The 16,827-nt window shown below is 34.4% G+C and overlaps 1 protein-coding gene across 1 annotated transcript in view; it reads right to left on the bottom strand.

Annotated features, from left to right (window-relative positions):
- Nucleotides 1-809: 809 nt before the first annotated feature.
- Nucleotides 810-16,827, bottom strand: part of Pdp1 (PAR bZIP family member Pdp1) — a 33,005-nt gene continuing 16,987 nt past the window's right edge. The window contains exons 2-3 of the mRNA XM_090396430.1: nucleotides 15,192-15,455; nucleotides 810-1,321 (exon numbers count right to left, since the gene is read on the bottom strand). Of these exons, the coding sequence (XP_090252556.1) occupies nucleotides 912-1,321; nucleotides 15,192-15,455 (674 nt within the window). The 3' untranslated portion in view covers nucleotides 810-911. The remainder of the gene's footprint in view (nucleotides 1,322-15,191; nucleotides 15,456-16,827) is intronic.

Raw genomic sequence — 16,827 nt, 5'->3', positions numbered from 1 at the left:
AAAAGGGCAGCAGTAAGATCAATAAGGAAACATAATCACTATATATAAAAGAATCAAAAAATGCCATTCAGATATTTTAGTTACTTTTTTTTTCATATGTATAATAAAGCACATACATGCATGTCTGTTAAAACAATGAAATGGGTGTTTTAGGTCTCACTGTCCTTAAAATGTATGATGTAAACAGTTTTATAATGAACTTTTTAAGTATTTGAAAATCCCGTTACTAATGTAAAACTTAAGTTATTACATTCAAAAAAAAAATAATAATAATAATCAATTGTAGTGTAATTTCTAACAAACATATGATAATAAGCATTATCTTTTAAAAGTAATGATTATGAAATATTACCGGTTCTTCTTTAGATGACATCTGAAAATAGCATATACTATATTTTACTTGCTTCGTATATAAATTTCAATACTTTAATATAGCCTTTGCAATTGAACCTATTTAATATTTGCATTCATTTATGTAGTTAAAATCTTAAAAAATTTAAAACATAACATATACTCTATAACAGATAATTCTTATAGCTATATAAATAAAAGTAAACTTTCAATTTTTAACCTTAAAAATCTATGTATAGAACCATCCACGTGGGAGGGAGGAAAAAATACCAGTTTCCTAAACATATACTACTAGAAGTAGTGCTCTAAAATAAAATAAAATTTAAACTTCCATCTTACTCATAGTTTCGTCTGTTATTGACACTCATAGTTTTCAGATCTTTAAAAACTGTAGAAATGCCATCTACAGCTCAAAAATGCTATTTTGAAGTTCCATCTATACTGTTTGAGCAAAATGCCTAGTATTACATTCTAACCAAAATAATTTTTCATGATCTCCAAACAACAAATCTCACATTCTACCGAATGTCATTTTCCACTAAATACCATACAAAACTGTTTCAAGGCTCATACTTTCGCAAACACTTACGGAGAACTTCATTTTCACTTCTCAATTTTTCTACTTCGTCTTTGAGGGCAAGATTTTCTTTTTCCAAGTACGATGCACGTAACACTATTTGGTTTTCTTTCACTCTGCGAGCTTCACGTGAACGTTTTGCAGCTAGATTGTTTTTACGTCGCCGTGCCCAATATTTGTCATCCTTCAAATCTTCTGAAACAAAATGCTTTTTGGACCTCTTTACCATTGGCTGAGGCTTCAATTCATCTTCTGAAAGTGTGTGGACAATAGGATTAAAATGGTCTTGCCCAGGAATGGTAGCCAGAGCCAACTCTCTGGGAGAAAATTTACAGTCAACAGTAGTAAGGCTATCAGATGAATCAGATGACAATGAAGGTGAACATAATCTACCTAAAAATGCAATGAAGCAATTAAGTCCTAATATCAAAGCATATAACATTTAATAAGAAAAGAAGTTCAAATCACAAAGAAAGCACGAGGGCTGTTTTTCTTGATAGCGTAGCTTGTATGAAAATTAAAGTGTACATGTATTGTTTCATAATTAGTTTCCCAACTGGGTTACACAGCATCAAAGACTTCTCAGATAATTCGCTTAGAGTGGATCTCAGCAATATTTTTGTGTATGTATGTATGTGTGTGTGCACACACACGCACGAGAGAGAAATGAAGTTGCATATAAAACTGCACACATTAAATATAAGCTTTAAATTCTCCAAAGCAAAAATTCTAGTTGTCTTCTCAATATAATAATAATTATAATGGATGTGTCATGTAATAATAATAATTTCAAATTGCCCATATAATGAAGTTGCATATTAAAATGCAGGTTCTGGTGAGTTAAGAGTTAGTTGGCCAAAAGTAGTGGTGAACAAATTTCAGTGAAATTATTATTGGTAATAATGCATTATAATTATAGTGTTTTGATATCATAATACCATATCATAATTATCATTCACTTTTTTTTTTTTGCTTATAATGTTGAATTGGAACCTTGTCATCCAGAAGTGACATGGCTTCATCTACTGAAGAAGAGTATGACAAAGCTCAGTAGTAGATACTTGATGCTTATTAGAGTCTTTAAAAATAAATATGTTTTAAGTTTCAACAATATTTTTTAAAGGCATACCCAATATGTTTTTGTGAAGTTCTCTTGGATATATTACAAGTTTAGAAATGGAATCTCCTTCTATAATGCTTGTGTCACACTCCTGAGAATTACATAACCACAACTTTTGTTATTCAGTTCAAAAAAAAGCTGGGTCATATTCTATTTAGGATGCAAGAAAATTGAAAGTTATAAGGCCTTTTCAACTGAAAGAAGGTTAATCAGTCTCATACAGAGGTGGGCAGATTCATCCCACAAAACAGACTAACTAGCCATTGAACACACATCAATTAACAGATATACTATAAATGCCCTCAGTCTCGGTTTGCTTTGACTACAATTCTACTCAATACCTTTTTTTTTTTTTTTTTTTTCATTATTTTATTCCTACAGTGTGCTAGAGATAAGATTTACAAATCTTAAGCTGTCTGTAAATCACTATTCTAATATATCACCACAAATGTTAGAGAACTTGACATGAACAAGGTTTAACAAATTTTATTATTACCCGACACCTTCAGGAAGCCCAAAGACTCATCGAGGGAGGGCACCTACTCTACAACTTTCCGTCCCCACCATTCAACCCACCAACTACAACAAACTGCAACTACCATCGTCATCTACACGAATGCCATCTGCTGCCCACCACCACCACTAGCGTTTTCATAGACAATCACAAACATCCATGGCGGGATTCGAACCCGCAGCCTTTGGCTGGTGAGTGGATAAGCTAACCACTCGGCCAACCAACCATTATTTCATGATCATCTCACCTGCTTTATGGAATCTTCATAACAACCTATCCTAATGTAAAAAATGAATTCTATTTTACATGACCACTGTTGAGCTTTTATTCAATATGTTCATATCCATTAAAAACTTGAAACATGTCTCTCTCTCTCAACCCCTATAAAAAAAAAAAATAATAAAATTAAATAAGTCTCATGAAATAGCAGAGAACCAAAAAAGAGAACTTTTTTTTGGTAACTGCAAAAACGTTAAGTTTTAGAAACTTGTGGAAAGATTCACCCTGATGTAAATAAAGAATGTTATTTTACATTCTTGTTGAATAAAATATAACCGCTGTAAACTTGGAATTAGTTTCTCTCTTATGGAAAAAAGGTTGCTGTTGCATGAGATTATGATAAGCACCTCGATGTGCAGTATCTGAGATGCAAGTTCTGGTTGTGATTAACTGCACTAATCACAACATCACATTCCCACACAATCACCAAAGACGTTTTCATTCATCTATGGCATTATATCAGCAATCAGTGTCTTTTAAGCAAGAAACAACATGCTATCTTGCTATCAGGTGCAAGCTAAGTGCTCCTTCAGTTGTCTAAGAATATTTCACTTCAGAAAAGAATCAGTACACAATCAGGAACACGCAACGAATAAACCAGAACCTCTTAGATGAAGTGCTATTACCACCTATGTTTGCAAAAGCATTGTATGCAAGGTGCTGAAAAAAAAGACCTTCATGCAATAAATGGTCAGTCAAAACTAATCAAGTGCGTCACTGTGGTTAATAAAATTCAAGAGGCAAAGATTAAATGCTCCGATATGTATACATCCTCTGTCCAAAAAGAAACTGAACTTTTCAAAAATAGAAGAAACTAGTGGTGCCAACCGTTGTATCTTTTTGTTGTTGAAAGTGACAACCTTCATTAGTGTTGTGTCAACTGTTTATGACATGTGTTTCATTAGAAGCAGAGTTATAGTGCTAAGAGTGACAGTGTGTTTTAACGAACAGTCGGAAAATGGGTTTCAAACAGAAAGCTGCGATTGTTTTTTGTGTTAAACTTGGTAAAAGTTTTACCAAAACACATCAAATACTTCAAAAAGCATACGATGATGAATGCTTATCCCATACTCAAGTTTACGAGTGGTTTAAGCGATTTCAAAGTGGTTGTGAGATGCTCGAGGACGACGAAAAGCGGGGCCGTCCAAAAACTGGACTGAGCGGAGTTAACACCCATAAAGAGCGTGATTTCATCAAAGAAAACCCGAAATCGTCAGCGAGATTGATTGAAGATTCCAAAATCAACTGTGTACAACATTTTGACCGAGCGTTTGGGCCTTCATAAATTGAATTCGCGATTTGTTCCTTACAAATTGACCGACGACCAAAAAATGTATTGAATTGAACACTGCAAGGACCTCATTAAAACTGCTTGTAAGGACTCAAACTTCCTTGAAACAATTGTTACTGGTGATGAAACGTGGTATTTTGAGTATGAGCCCGAAACAAAGTGCCAGAGTGCTGAGTGGAGACCACCAGAAGAGGGGCATCCGAAAAAAAATCACTTGGAGAAGTCAAAAGTAAAGAGAATGCTGATTTGTTTCTATGATTCCAAGTGCATTATCCACAAAGAATTCGTTCCGCCTGACCAAATGGTCAATAGTGAGTTTTATCTCAAAGTTTTGAAGCGACTGATAGCGAGAATTCATTGCGTATGGCATGACTATCGTGATGCAGGCAGCTGGTCACTTTTGCATGATAATGCACCATCTCATCGTTCAAACATTGTGAGACAGTTTTTGAGCACAAACCAAGTTTGTCTGTTGGATCACTCACCATATTCACCTGATTTAGCACCCTGTGACTTCTTTCTCTTCCCCCGACTTCATTTGCCGATGAAAGGAAAGCGATACAACACCATTGAAAATGTTCTCAAGTGGCAGTAACCACGACCCTCAACAGTATTCCAAAAACCAATACAAAAAATTCATTTAATGAATTAATTGACCGTCCCAAATGCTGTATCAAAGCTGAGGGAGAGTATATTGATTGCAATAAATGATTTGAATAATTATAATTGGCTTGTGGTTTATTTTCTGTCAAAAGTTCGGTTTCTTTTTGGACAGAGGATGTATGATGATGAACAGCCTATTTTTCTATCCACTGCAGGATGAAGGCCTCTCCCATTGAGGTAGGTTTTTGGGTCTACTACTCCCATGGTGACCCAGTCCATATTGCGAAATTCGAACACGCAGCCTTTTGGCTGCGGGTTCAAATTCCGCATAGTTATTAGGACTTATGTCAAATTAGCATATATTCTGTAATTAAATTTTATTCTTTGAGAACAATGAAATTTATTATTTTCTTGACCCCATGGAGTCACAAGCCTCATCGCGTGAGGTCAACACTAGTGAACACAAATCCTATCATCATATCTACTCGTCCATCCTATCCTAGGACGGATTGAGCCCCTCCTTACCGAGGAGGCTTACAGCTTATTAATGCAACCGGGTTGCCACTCCTTGTGGCATCCCTTAAGGATAGTATTGCTGACTGTAGTCTGTGTGTATGCTCACAGGGCCAATTTGCCTGTTCTGAAGGACAAAAAACTCAAGTTTCTAGGTGAAACCCCCACCACCTGCATAAGAGACCAGCTAACTCACCTTTCGTCGAAAGAGACCAGATAAAGGTTCCTCATGTCACTGACGGAAATCAAACCCAGATCTTTCCAACCAAAGGAAAGCCCATCATACCATTCCTTAAAATCGTTCCCAGTCTGCATGTTCACCACCTTCTCAGGCAATGCATTCCATGCTCCTACTACTCTCCAGGCAAAACACTTACTTCTTACACTTACTCACTGCCTCCTTTAACAACTTCCAGGGATGGATGGCCTCTTGTCCTTGTTCCTTTCACTCATTCTACAGTATGAAAAATCTCCTCAGTGTTAATACGATAATAACCCTTGAACAGCTTAAATGTCTTGATCATTATCCACTTTCTATCCAGCTTTGTACAGTCCTGATAGCATTTTTGTTATTCATCTCTGCACCCTCTCCAAGGTTACTTCATCCCCTTCAAATCCCAGTGACAAAATCTGAGCACAGAAATCCAGATGTGATCCAGAAACCAAAGCTTGCTACAACGGAACCAGCACACTTATCTCTCATGGTCAACGTTCTCCTCAAAATTGCCACAATTCTCTGGGATGTCTTCACAACCTTTGCAATAGGTTCCTGGAACTTTAAATCACCCCAAGATCTCTTGCTTCCTCCACTTCTTCCAGTATAACTCCCCCAAGTGAGTATGAAAAATCCCTTCTGTGGATCCCAAATTTTAAAATCTTAAATTTAGTTGCATTAAACTGGCATCTTTTGCCTCCCCATTCTTCTAGCTTATTCAAATCCTCTTGAAGAGCCAAAACATCAGCACTATTACTAATAACCATTGCAAGCTTTACATCATCTGCAAAGAACTGAACATTTTCCTGTGGTCCTGTGACAATATCATTGACATAAAAGATTGAACAGTAAGTCCCAGTACCGACTTAACCTGGCAGAACTCCAATTGTAACCTTCCTATTCACTGATAGTGTTCCCCTGTATACAACTCTGATATCTATCAGAGTGCTAATCACCAATCCAATCCACTAACCTGATATTCAAACATCTTGTGCACCCTCAGAGTGTATACATATCAGGAATTGGATGATCATAATAAACATGTTCCAAAAATGATGATGATCATATATTAATCTGATCTAAAATAATATTTCATGAGAAAGATGATGAAATGTTATCTTTGTTATATTTACTGCATGTCATATATATCGATGCAATTATTCTGTCTCTAGATACTCATCAACAACCTACACTTACTAGAAAATGATTTTAATGTGCACAGATGATAGAATCTATATATGCATTATGCTTTTTTTAATGCTTATTTAATATAATCAGACAAATGAAAATAATGCTCAAGTAGAAATTCTGATAGAATTCTGGACGTACAGAGGAGAAAGCATTATTTAGTACAGTTATTCAATCAAGTTGGGAAGGAATTCCTAATGAATGAAAATTGGAAAAAAAACTTCTATCTTTATCTGTATTCAGTACAGAATGTGTAAACTACAAACCAAGACATGTAATTTATAAGCGTTATACAGAGCAAAATGAAAACAACTTATGAGCAACATTTGAAAGATCAAATGGGATATAGGAGAGTGAGGTTCACAACAGGCAATCTATATTCCAATTATCTGAATTGATGTGATGATGGGAAAAAAAACAAAAAAAACAGAAATCTTGATTGTTGCTTTATAGATTTTAAGCAAGTGTGTGACTCAATAAGCAGAAATAAATTGTTTCACATTTTAAAACAAAAAAATAAAAAAGGGGGAAAATACTCAATATCATACTGCAGCACTATAAAAATAACAACATAACAATAAAATTTGGAATAGCTGAAACTTCTGAAATACCAGTAAGGAGAGAGTGGTGTCATGCAGGAATATCTACTCTCACTATATTTGTTTAAAGGAACTGGTAAGAATCCATCCCCTGAAAACCTAGGAGTATCTGTAAATGAACAAATATTACATCATAAAATACATCAATATTATATATTATTTACAGATAACAAGGATAAAGTATATGAATGAAAACTTAAATCAAAACTGCAAGAACTATGTAATGCATATAAACTTCAGTAAAACAAACAAACGGCAACAGGTAGAAACACTAAAAAAGAACTCAAATTGGAAGTGGAAGGAAATAGACTGGAACAGGTTAAAAATCCAATTACTTAGGTAATCACATATAAATTATGAAGAAACAATGAAATACAGAATAAATCTAGGAAGCCTAAACATAAGACTTTATTAAACCAAATATTTTGATCTGAATATAACAGATCATTAGTGAACAGACAATTCAATAATGTAGAATAACATTAATAGATTTCAAAAGATAAAAACTACGAACAAGAACAATCTGATATTGCAGAATGCAGGGTGTGATCCAAACTCTACTGGTTGCAACTATAAGGATAAGACTCTTTCAAAATTTTAGGTAAAGAAAGAGTCCAACCTCGTGTTTATTTTCATATGTCACAAGTGCTATTAAAAACTGAAAATTCATACACGTTCTCTCTCTCTCTTTTTTTCCAAAGAACTCAAAATCAAAGTATATCTCAATGGTGTTATTCAGTTAATTATAGTGCAGAAACTTAGTATTTTGAAACAAGTGTTTGGAAAAAATAAATAAAACAGCATGGATTGAAATGAAAAAAGAATCAGGAGAAAAGGGAAGAACACTGCCAAATTTCTATAATAGTAAGAATCAAATAAAAAAGAGTTAAATGGTATAGGCAATATAAACATATATACAGAAAGCCATATATATATATATATATATAAAAACAGTATATTCATACCATAGGTGGATCAAGGATTTTTTCCTGCTTTTTATTAAATTTTATTTATATATACACATGTGTATATATATATACATTATGAGAATTCATTTAAATTTTTCCACACACACACACACACACACACACACACACACACACACACACACACACACACACACACACACACACTTTGTTTTTTTTTTTTTTCCTTTTTTAAATTTTCCAAAATCCTATTCTAGAAATCAAATGAACTATTTCAAGCCACTTCAGACCTCCAATAAATGGAGCAGTGTCTTGTGCATAGTAATGGAATTCACTGCTCACCTCAAGACATTCACAAACATCCATATCATGGCAGGAATTGAACAACAGCCTGTTGGTTGGAGGGCAGATACACTAACCACACAAGCCAACCAGGCCAGCAAATCTTGCATACTGCATGATTTCCTTAAATACTCCATAATGGAGTAGAAGAAAAGACACCACCAGGTAGACCAAGAAGGATATTGATAAAAACATCAAGTGAATAACAGAAATTAAAATAACCTGACACAGATAGGCCCAGAAAGCTGTTGTTCATGGTAGGCTCAATCTGCCTTAGGCAGATAAGTGATGATGATTATTAGATGGTTAAATAAAATATGTTCATTTGAAGCCACCTCTTAATCCTTCACTTATGGACTTTCTAATTACATTTTGAGCACATTAAGAAACAAACTGCAATAATTGCTTTGTCTCCGAAATTCATCTGCCTCATCATCAAAGGGATGATGGTACTACGTGCAAAGTTTGCATTATTACTAATCTCCTATTAACAATTTTCCTCAAAATTAGTCTATTACTTGTCAGCACTCCAATGTTGTCATATCATATAGTTCTGTTTTCTAGGGTGCTTCCAATTGCATCAGTCCACTTATATCTTAGTCTTCCTCTGGGACTTTTCCCTTATCATCCTGACATCAAACCCCTCATTCATTAACCTTTCCTCTCTCATCCTGTTAAAGAGGAGGTGCCACCTTATGAACTCTGCTCATACACATTCCTGAATGCTACAAATGTCATTAACCTCTTTAGTAATGTGACACTACAATCTGTTCATTCCACTAATTTTACTCAGAACTGTTAAATCTGGTCTCCAGTCTTTGACCAATTATTTTACTTCTAACTTGGCTCTCAAACCATAAGTTAAAACCAACTTGAACACTGCCTCATATACTGCTAGTTTAGTGCTCTAATTTCTCTCTTATTCCATATAAATTTATTCAGATGCCATCTGAATAAATTTGCCATCTTCGCTAAAACTTGTAGCTAAATAGTTTTAAATGTTTTACTTGTTCTATATTTTCTCCATTCAAAATGCAGTTGAAGCCATGTCCCTATCTATTTTCACAGTCTTGGTTGTTTTATTGCTGATTTTCATTCTATACTCATTATTACAATAATTATTTAGTTAAGGAATCTTGCAAATGTGCAAGATTTTAAGCATATAACATCATCTGCATAGAGTAAAGAGTTAAGATGAATATCAATATCTCTGATTTTTATATTAAGCCTAATGCCACTTTCCTTCATAATGTGATCCATGTGATGAATAACAGTGGAGATAGTGTGCACCCTATCGCAAACCTGATTTTACATCAATCTATCTTTCTTCACCTCCTTCAATTTTAACTGCTGACATAACTTAAATACAGTCTGCATAATTCAGTACAATGGCCCATTTACACCATATAATTATAGGTTTAGAACAGTTTTCCTGTTGGAAACTCATGATATGCTTTTTCGATCTACAAAACAAATATAGATCCTTATTATATTCTCAACTATCTATCAGTCTTAAAAAGGCAAAATGTGATCCTGCCCCTGTTTGGCCAGAATCCTGCTCGCTCTTCTCCAAGTTTCTCTTAGACAATATTTCTTTGCTTCTTCTCAAGAATGCTTGCATAAATCTTACCTGGAACACTTAACTATATTCTGTAATTCTCACATTCAGTTTCATTTCCCTTTTATAATAGTTGGGTACTAAGAAGCTCTACTCCATGTGAAATTAGACCTTCTGACCCTGCCTGAATTATGCAGTGCAGCCACTTTATGCCTCCATATTTAAGCATTTCTGGTAGAATATCATCTACTCCAGCTACCTTCCCACTTCAGTTTTTGATTGCTTTTTTACCTCAAGTATTGATCACTCCTGATCGATTTCCTTTAGAATATTTAAGCGCCTCCACAGTGCAAATGGAAGAACAGCAGTATGCTGCTCCCTTCAAATGGAAAAGCCAAGTTCGATTCTCATCATGACAGGAGGAATCTTTATATGGAATTTTTCAATTGAAGATAAGAGTTAGCTGATCTCATACGGAGATAGCAGGGATTTTTCACCTGGAAACTCTGATTTCTCATTCTGCATACAGAAAAATCAGCATTTAGGGCACACACAATTTACAGTAGATGTAGTACAGTGAATAGATGATGGAGACAGAGGGTTGTAGAGTGGGTGCCCTTCCTTGGTGAGTTCTTTGGACTCCTTGGAGGTGTCACGAAATAATAATAATAATATTTTCTTCAGCTGTTCTGTCACCTTGTTTCATTTGTCTTTCAAAATAATTACTTCAGACATTTAGTATATCTTAATCTTCAACTTTTATATTATCTTTATCAACTGATTCTTCTTACAGTACTTTTTCCTTCATTTGTAAACTTTTTCAATATCCTCTATAACATTTTGCTACCTTCCTGATATTTATCTTTTATATTCTTAGCATTTTGTGTAGTTACTTTTACACACTGCTTTTTTTTTTCTAACATTTTTCTCTGTATTGTCTTAGGGAATCTGTCAACATATTTATAGAAACTTTCAATATGCTTCCTTTTCCCAGATTGCCTCTTTCACTTTTTCCCTCTGCCATGGAGTTCTGATTTTTCCATTTTTGCAGACAACTTCACTTCATGATTTCCTGTCTGAATCAATCAATGTTTTCTTCAGAGTGAATGAGTCTCCAAGGTTTGCTTACTATTTTCAAACCCCTTCATTTTTCTTCCAATAATATTTGTATAATTAAGTTCACCTCAGAAAGCTGCTCAAGTTTGATAATTTTTAAATTAACTTCTTTTCATTACAATATTCAACATTAACTAAATGGTGATCACTACTCATTTCACATATCCTGTATATTTTTGTGTCCTGGACCAGTGTGAAGATATTGTGCACAGTCCATGTCCTGAACAGAAATCCAGCAAGTACTTACCATTATCATTAGCTATGCCCTTTTCTCCAAATTATCCCAAAATATTTCTATGTGTCTGGTACTCAATTTTTATTCTGCTGTTTAGATTCTCTAACAAGGGCCAAACCAAACCTGCCATGGAGGAATTGTGTTATTTTTTAGTGTAGGCAATGTTGTCAACATTTATGCCAACAGCTTGCATAGTCTCTTTAACATGCATACCAAAGGGACACAATGCAGTCTGACCTGTGTGATATCGAACTTCCCAATGCAGAGAAAAGAGACTAGCACAAGTAGGATGCTCTGCTCCAGAAGAAACTATTTTTAAGATATAATTAAGAGGCAAATGTTTCCTTCCAAGTAGCTATCCATATACCTGAAGCATTGCAGGTTATTCTGCTTGCTTAGACTTGAATCATAGACTTGAGACCCATAATCCAGATTTGAATGTATAAGCACACGATGAAGATAAAGCAATGAAGATCGATCTGCGCACCATTCAGCAGAGGATAGAATGCAAAGGAGATTCAATGCTCTCTTGCACTTTTCTCTTAGTTGATGAATGTGTGCAAGAATGCAAGTGTTCTGTCAAAGATCAGTCATAAGAACTTGGCTTCTGTTGCTACTAGAATAATAGTTTATCTGATTCTTAATTCAGGAACTGGGTAAAGAGCACGTTTTCAAAAGAAGTATAAAGACACTTTTTTTTTCCTGAAAACTTAAATCCATTACTAAGAGCCCACAGAGAAACACGATCATTGCTTGAAGCTGTCTTTCAATTACTCTCATGTTACAAAAGTGACAGTAAATTGTGAAGTCATCAACATATAGAGCATTCTTCCTCCCATACAGTGAAAGGAAGCTGTTCAGTGATTGAATTAATTTTTAATTCACAAGGAACATTCTGTTCTTGATGATATGGCTGGAGTAGCAAACTTTCCACTCTGACTTGGAAAGCTCATCTGGACAGAAAGTGTGCAATAAATACAGGAAAGTATTCTTTGAGACCTAGGTTATGATAACCTAGGTCTCAAAGACCTAGGTTATGGTCTTTGAGACCATAACCTAGGTTATGGTCTCAAATAAAAATATTGGTATTTTAATATGCCATATCTCAAGGCTGTGTTATAAGCTTTTTCCATATCATAAAACACTGAAATCAGGTTCAGGAATGCATCTTATACAAGTTTCTAAACAGACCAAATGGTCTAAAGTTAAATTATGTCTATAAACCACATTGTGTAGTGGAGAGAAGGTCAATGGTTATGCCAGAGAATGGGATAACCATTTTCTCCAATATCTTACAAATGCAACTGGTCAGAGCAATAGGTCGATAATTATTTGCTTGCATTGAATCCTTTCCAGGTTTTAGGATAGTAATGACAACTGACTTATGCCAAGAATCTGGAAACTCTTCCTCTGCAAGTGTCCTGTTGAATAGTAAGAAAAGGAGATCCATAGATGATGATGGAAGATGTTTTATCGTTTCAGAATTCCTCTATATCGAGCCTTGATAAGACCCCCATCTAGACTACTGTGCCCAGATATGGGTGCCAGGGTTTCTTCTTGATGGGGAGGAAGTGGAGAGGATCCAGAGACAAGTGACCAAGATGATAGCAGGTCTGTGGAATGAACCTTATGAGAACAGGTTGAAGATTTGTGGGTTGCAAAAATTGGTTGATAGGCGGAAAAGGGGTGATATGATTGAGACATTCGAATTACTGAAGGGTTTCTATAGGATTAATCCAGAAGATATTTTTGAGAATAGGATTGGTGGTGGGAGGACTAGGGGCCATGCATGGAAGCTGGGCAAGAGTGTGGTTAGCAGGGGTGTTAGAACTAGGTTTTTAACTTGGAGAGTGGTGAATGAGTGGAATAAGCTGCCAGAGTCTGTTGTGGGTGCTATGACCGTGAATGAGTTCAAAGCGAGGTATGATAGATGTGTGAATGTCAAATAGTTGCTCTTGACATGATGTTAGGGCCTCCCTTGATGAGTCTGTCAACTCCTTGGAGTTGCCCGAGATGATGATGATGATGATGATAATAATAATAATAATAGATGTCACTAGGACCTACTGCACTAGGGTGAGACAGTAAAAGAGCTTTTAGTTCCTCCATAACAAATAGCTGATTATATGGCTCAAGCTCATTGGTAGAAATACTTAGTCACTGTTTCTCTAATTGCTCTTTACAATATTAAAAATTCAGGAGGATATGAAGCTGTTACTGATATTCTGGCAAAATGTTCTCCCAAAGTGTTTGCAATAGCTTTGGAATCAGCAATAACACATCCATTATAGTCTAAGACAAAGGTGTGTTCTATATCTACCTTTCATTTTCTGGAATTGATCCCATACAGTTTTTATACTGGTCATTTGATTAAATGATGAGGTAAATTGGATCCAAGATTGTTTCTGACTCCGAGTGTCACATAACATGTTTTGGCCCTAAGTTTGATGTGGTGGAGTATCTACAAAATATACCCAACACTCTCTCATGATCTTTTTTTGGTAGCCTAGAACTCTAGGTTCCACCAAAGCTTTGGAGAGAGAGTGGAAACAGATGATGTTTATGGAATTGAGGTCTGCCTGGACAATGCAGTCTATCACATACTTTACTGCTTCACCCATCAGTAAAGCAGTAAGCTTCAGGTGAACTAAATGATTGACTGATCAGCATAGTACTTGAAGACATGTTAGAAAATTAAGCTCTTTAATATCTTGAGGAATATTTTGGTGCTAGATGGGCATTCATATTGTGGAAACAGCAAGACAAACTATGAATACATCTCTCAAATGGATGGTCAGATAGAAAAGGCACAAATTTCCATGCTAACCTCATAATTCTGACATTAAACCTTTATAATCCCCCTCTATGGAATCATATAAAGCACATTGTACCACAAATGACTTAGAAGACAAAAAATCAAAATTAGAGATTCTAATTGCATTTACCCCAGAAATGTTTGAGTGCACATGACCAGAATAAAATACAGGTTTGGGTGCATAACTGTTCATTTCAAATAAAATAAAATAAAATAAATTGCACTTCAAATTATCATTCCCAATATTTCTTATAACTATCTTTCATTTTTTCTTTTTTAAGTAAAAATTTAAAATAAGAGAAGCTCTTATTTCATTTTAGCATCACTAGTTAATGAAGTGAATTTGCACAATTTAAAACCAGAAAATTAGATTTCATTTGGATACTGGATTGTAAAGACTTATTTTTCTTCTCAGTAATGTCAATTAGGGGAGGGGGGGGCATATTTTATAAGCATGGGAATTTGAGACTGTTTTCTTTATGTAAATAATGTTAAGATTATTGCTTCAAAATAGAGTAATTACTATTTATCTGGCATTCAAAACAACACTTAAATGAACTGATCCTAACAGTACCTTAATTATCTGACCCTTCAATTATCCAAACTCACAGTTCTGATAATTGAAGGGTTGGATAAACAGTAGATTACTGTAATTCCAAGTGAACCAAATGTCACAAAAGAAAAATAATGTATCACTAGAAGAGTTCATTCTTGATGAATACTTTAATCAGCCATTTTTGAAAGCTTGTTTTAAATTTTAAAAAAAGATTTTATAAAGCATCACAGATGGCTGGGATGTTGTTGGATGTTAAATTTGTCCCTCCAAGCAGAAAAGACAAGAACAGAAAATTATAATTTCTGAATAATAATTGTAGACCTTTACAAAATAACTAATTCAAAATATCTCAAATGTAGAAAATGCTAAAAATCAGCCAAAACATTAAGCATACCTGAAGAATGGTTTTGTTCACATGACAATGGAAGAGATGCCAAATGATAACTAGATGTAGATTTTGAGGAATGCTGTACTCCTTCAATTTTCATGTGTGCTTCTTCAGTAGGAATATTATCACCTAACAGTTCATCCAGATCAATATATTCCAACTTAAAGTCAGAAAGTGTTTTGTCCCAGAGAGTTGGTCCCAAAAAGGCAGCTGATACATCCATGGTATATTCATCTGTTCCTTCTTTATCATCTTTCTCTGTTCTTTTCACTAGCAGAGAATAAAAAATAAATTTTGATTTTTTTTTTTCAGTTTGCAGTCTAATCTAATTCAGTTTGGTCAAAGTTTACATAACCTGATATCAAATATTTTTAATATAAAAAAAATTAAAACTTACAATTAAAACATACGACAGTTTAAAAAAAAAAAAAAAAACATATGGACAGACTGTAATAAAGAAAAAAACAAATATTACAAAACATTCAAACAGTTTTAATAACTAATATTTTAATGCATATATAAATATTTCACATTGAGTGAATCAGCTCATACAGACAAATGAAATGCAACTAAATGAAACACTTGACCATAATTCTAATACCAGTGCTGCATGCTAGGAGGAAAACAGAGCTTCCTACTTTGATATCACTAATTTTTATATTCGGATCTACGTTGTTCAATTCCCTAAGTGATTTAGAAATGCATAACCAACGTATAAGCCCGTCTATGAGAATCACTAATTTTTAAGTTTTTAATTTAATTATTTTAATTTTAATTCTAAATTTTTAGTGACGGATTGAATATCATGATGTTCCATAGCAAACCAAAATTTAATATTAATAAAGAAAAGATTTATCTGCAAATCTCATAAGATTTAAGCATTTGTTACTGCACACAAAAATTATGAAGCATTTTATATTCAGTCAACTCTCACAGTAGCAACAACGTTATAACAAACTATTAAACACTTCATAATAACACTGTGCCCCTGAGAGCTATTCTGAGTTATTCTAAGTTCCCCATAGATATGGCATTAAACATGATAACAATAGGACAGAATATCATATGAAAGGCTGTTGCATTAATCTATAATATGAATATACTTCACTTGCAAACTTTGTTTGCCTACACTTGGATAAAGGATGAAACAGAGAATATAATTTCTTGGCATCTTTAATTTAATGAATAAAAACAATTGACTTGGATGAGTGGGTGGCTAAGGAAACAAGTATCAGAAATTGGTATATGAAGGGGGAGGAGGTATCATAAATCTGCTAAAATTTATGATCAGTGGTGCACATCAGGGATCAGTCCTTGGTGTGTGCCACTGATCATCATAAATATTGTACATTAATGATAGTGGGAAGGAACAGACAGGATATATTCAAATGTTTGCCGATGATACAAAAATAGCCAGGGTAATCTCAATGATATACAGTACTTACAGAATGATTTCAACAGGTTGGAACTATGGGAAAATGATAATGGATGTCAATTCTGTGTTAGTAACTGTTAAGTTATGCAATATGGCATGATGAGATATCTTATAGCCTATTATATTGGTAGGATGATGAATGGAGAAACTGAGGAGAGTAGAAATTTGAAGTTCAAAGGTCACATAACAAAAATTGCAAAGACATCT

The sequence above is a fragment of the Typopeltis vanoorti genome, chromosome 8, assembly GCF_054136105.1.
Source record: "Typopeltis vanoorti isolate ZY-2024b chromosome 8, IOZ_Tvanoo_1.0, whole genome shotgun sequence".
Taxonomy (NCBI): Eukaryota; Metazoa; Arthropoda; class Arachnida; order Uropygi; family Thelyphonidae; genus Typopeltis; species Typopeltis vanoorti.
The sequence above is the reverse complement of the archived record's forward strand: the minus strand, read 5'-3'. Positions and strand labels throughout refer to the sequence as shown.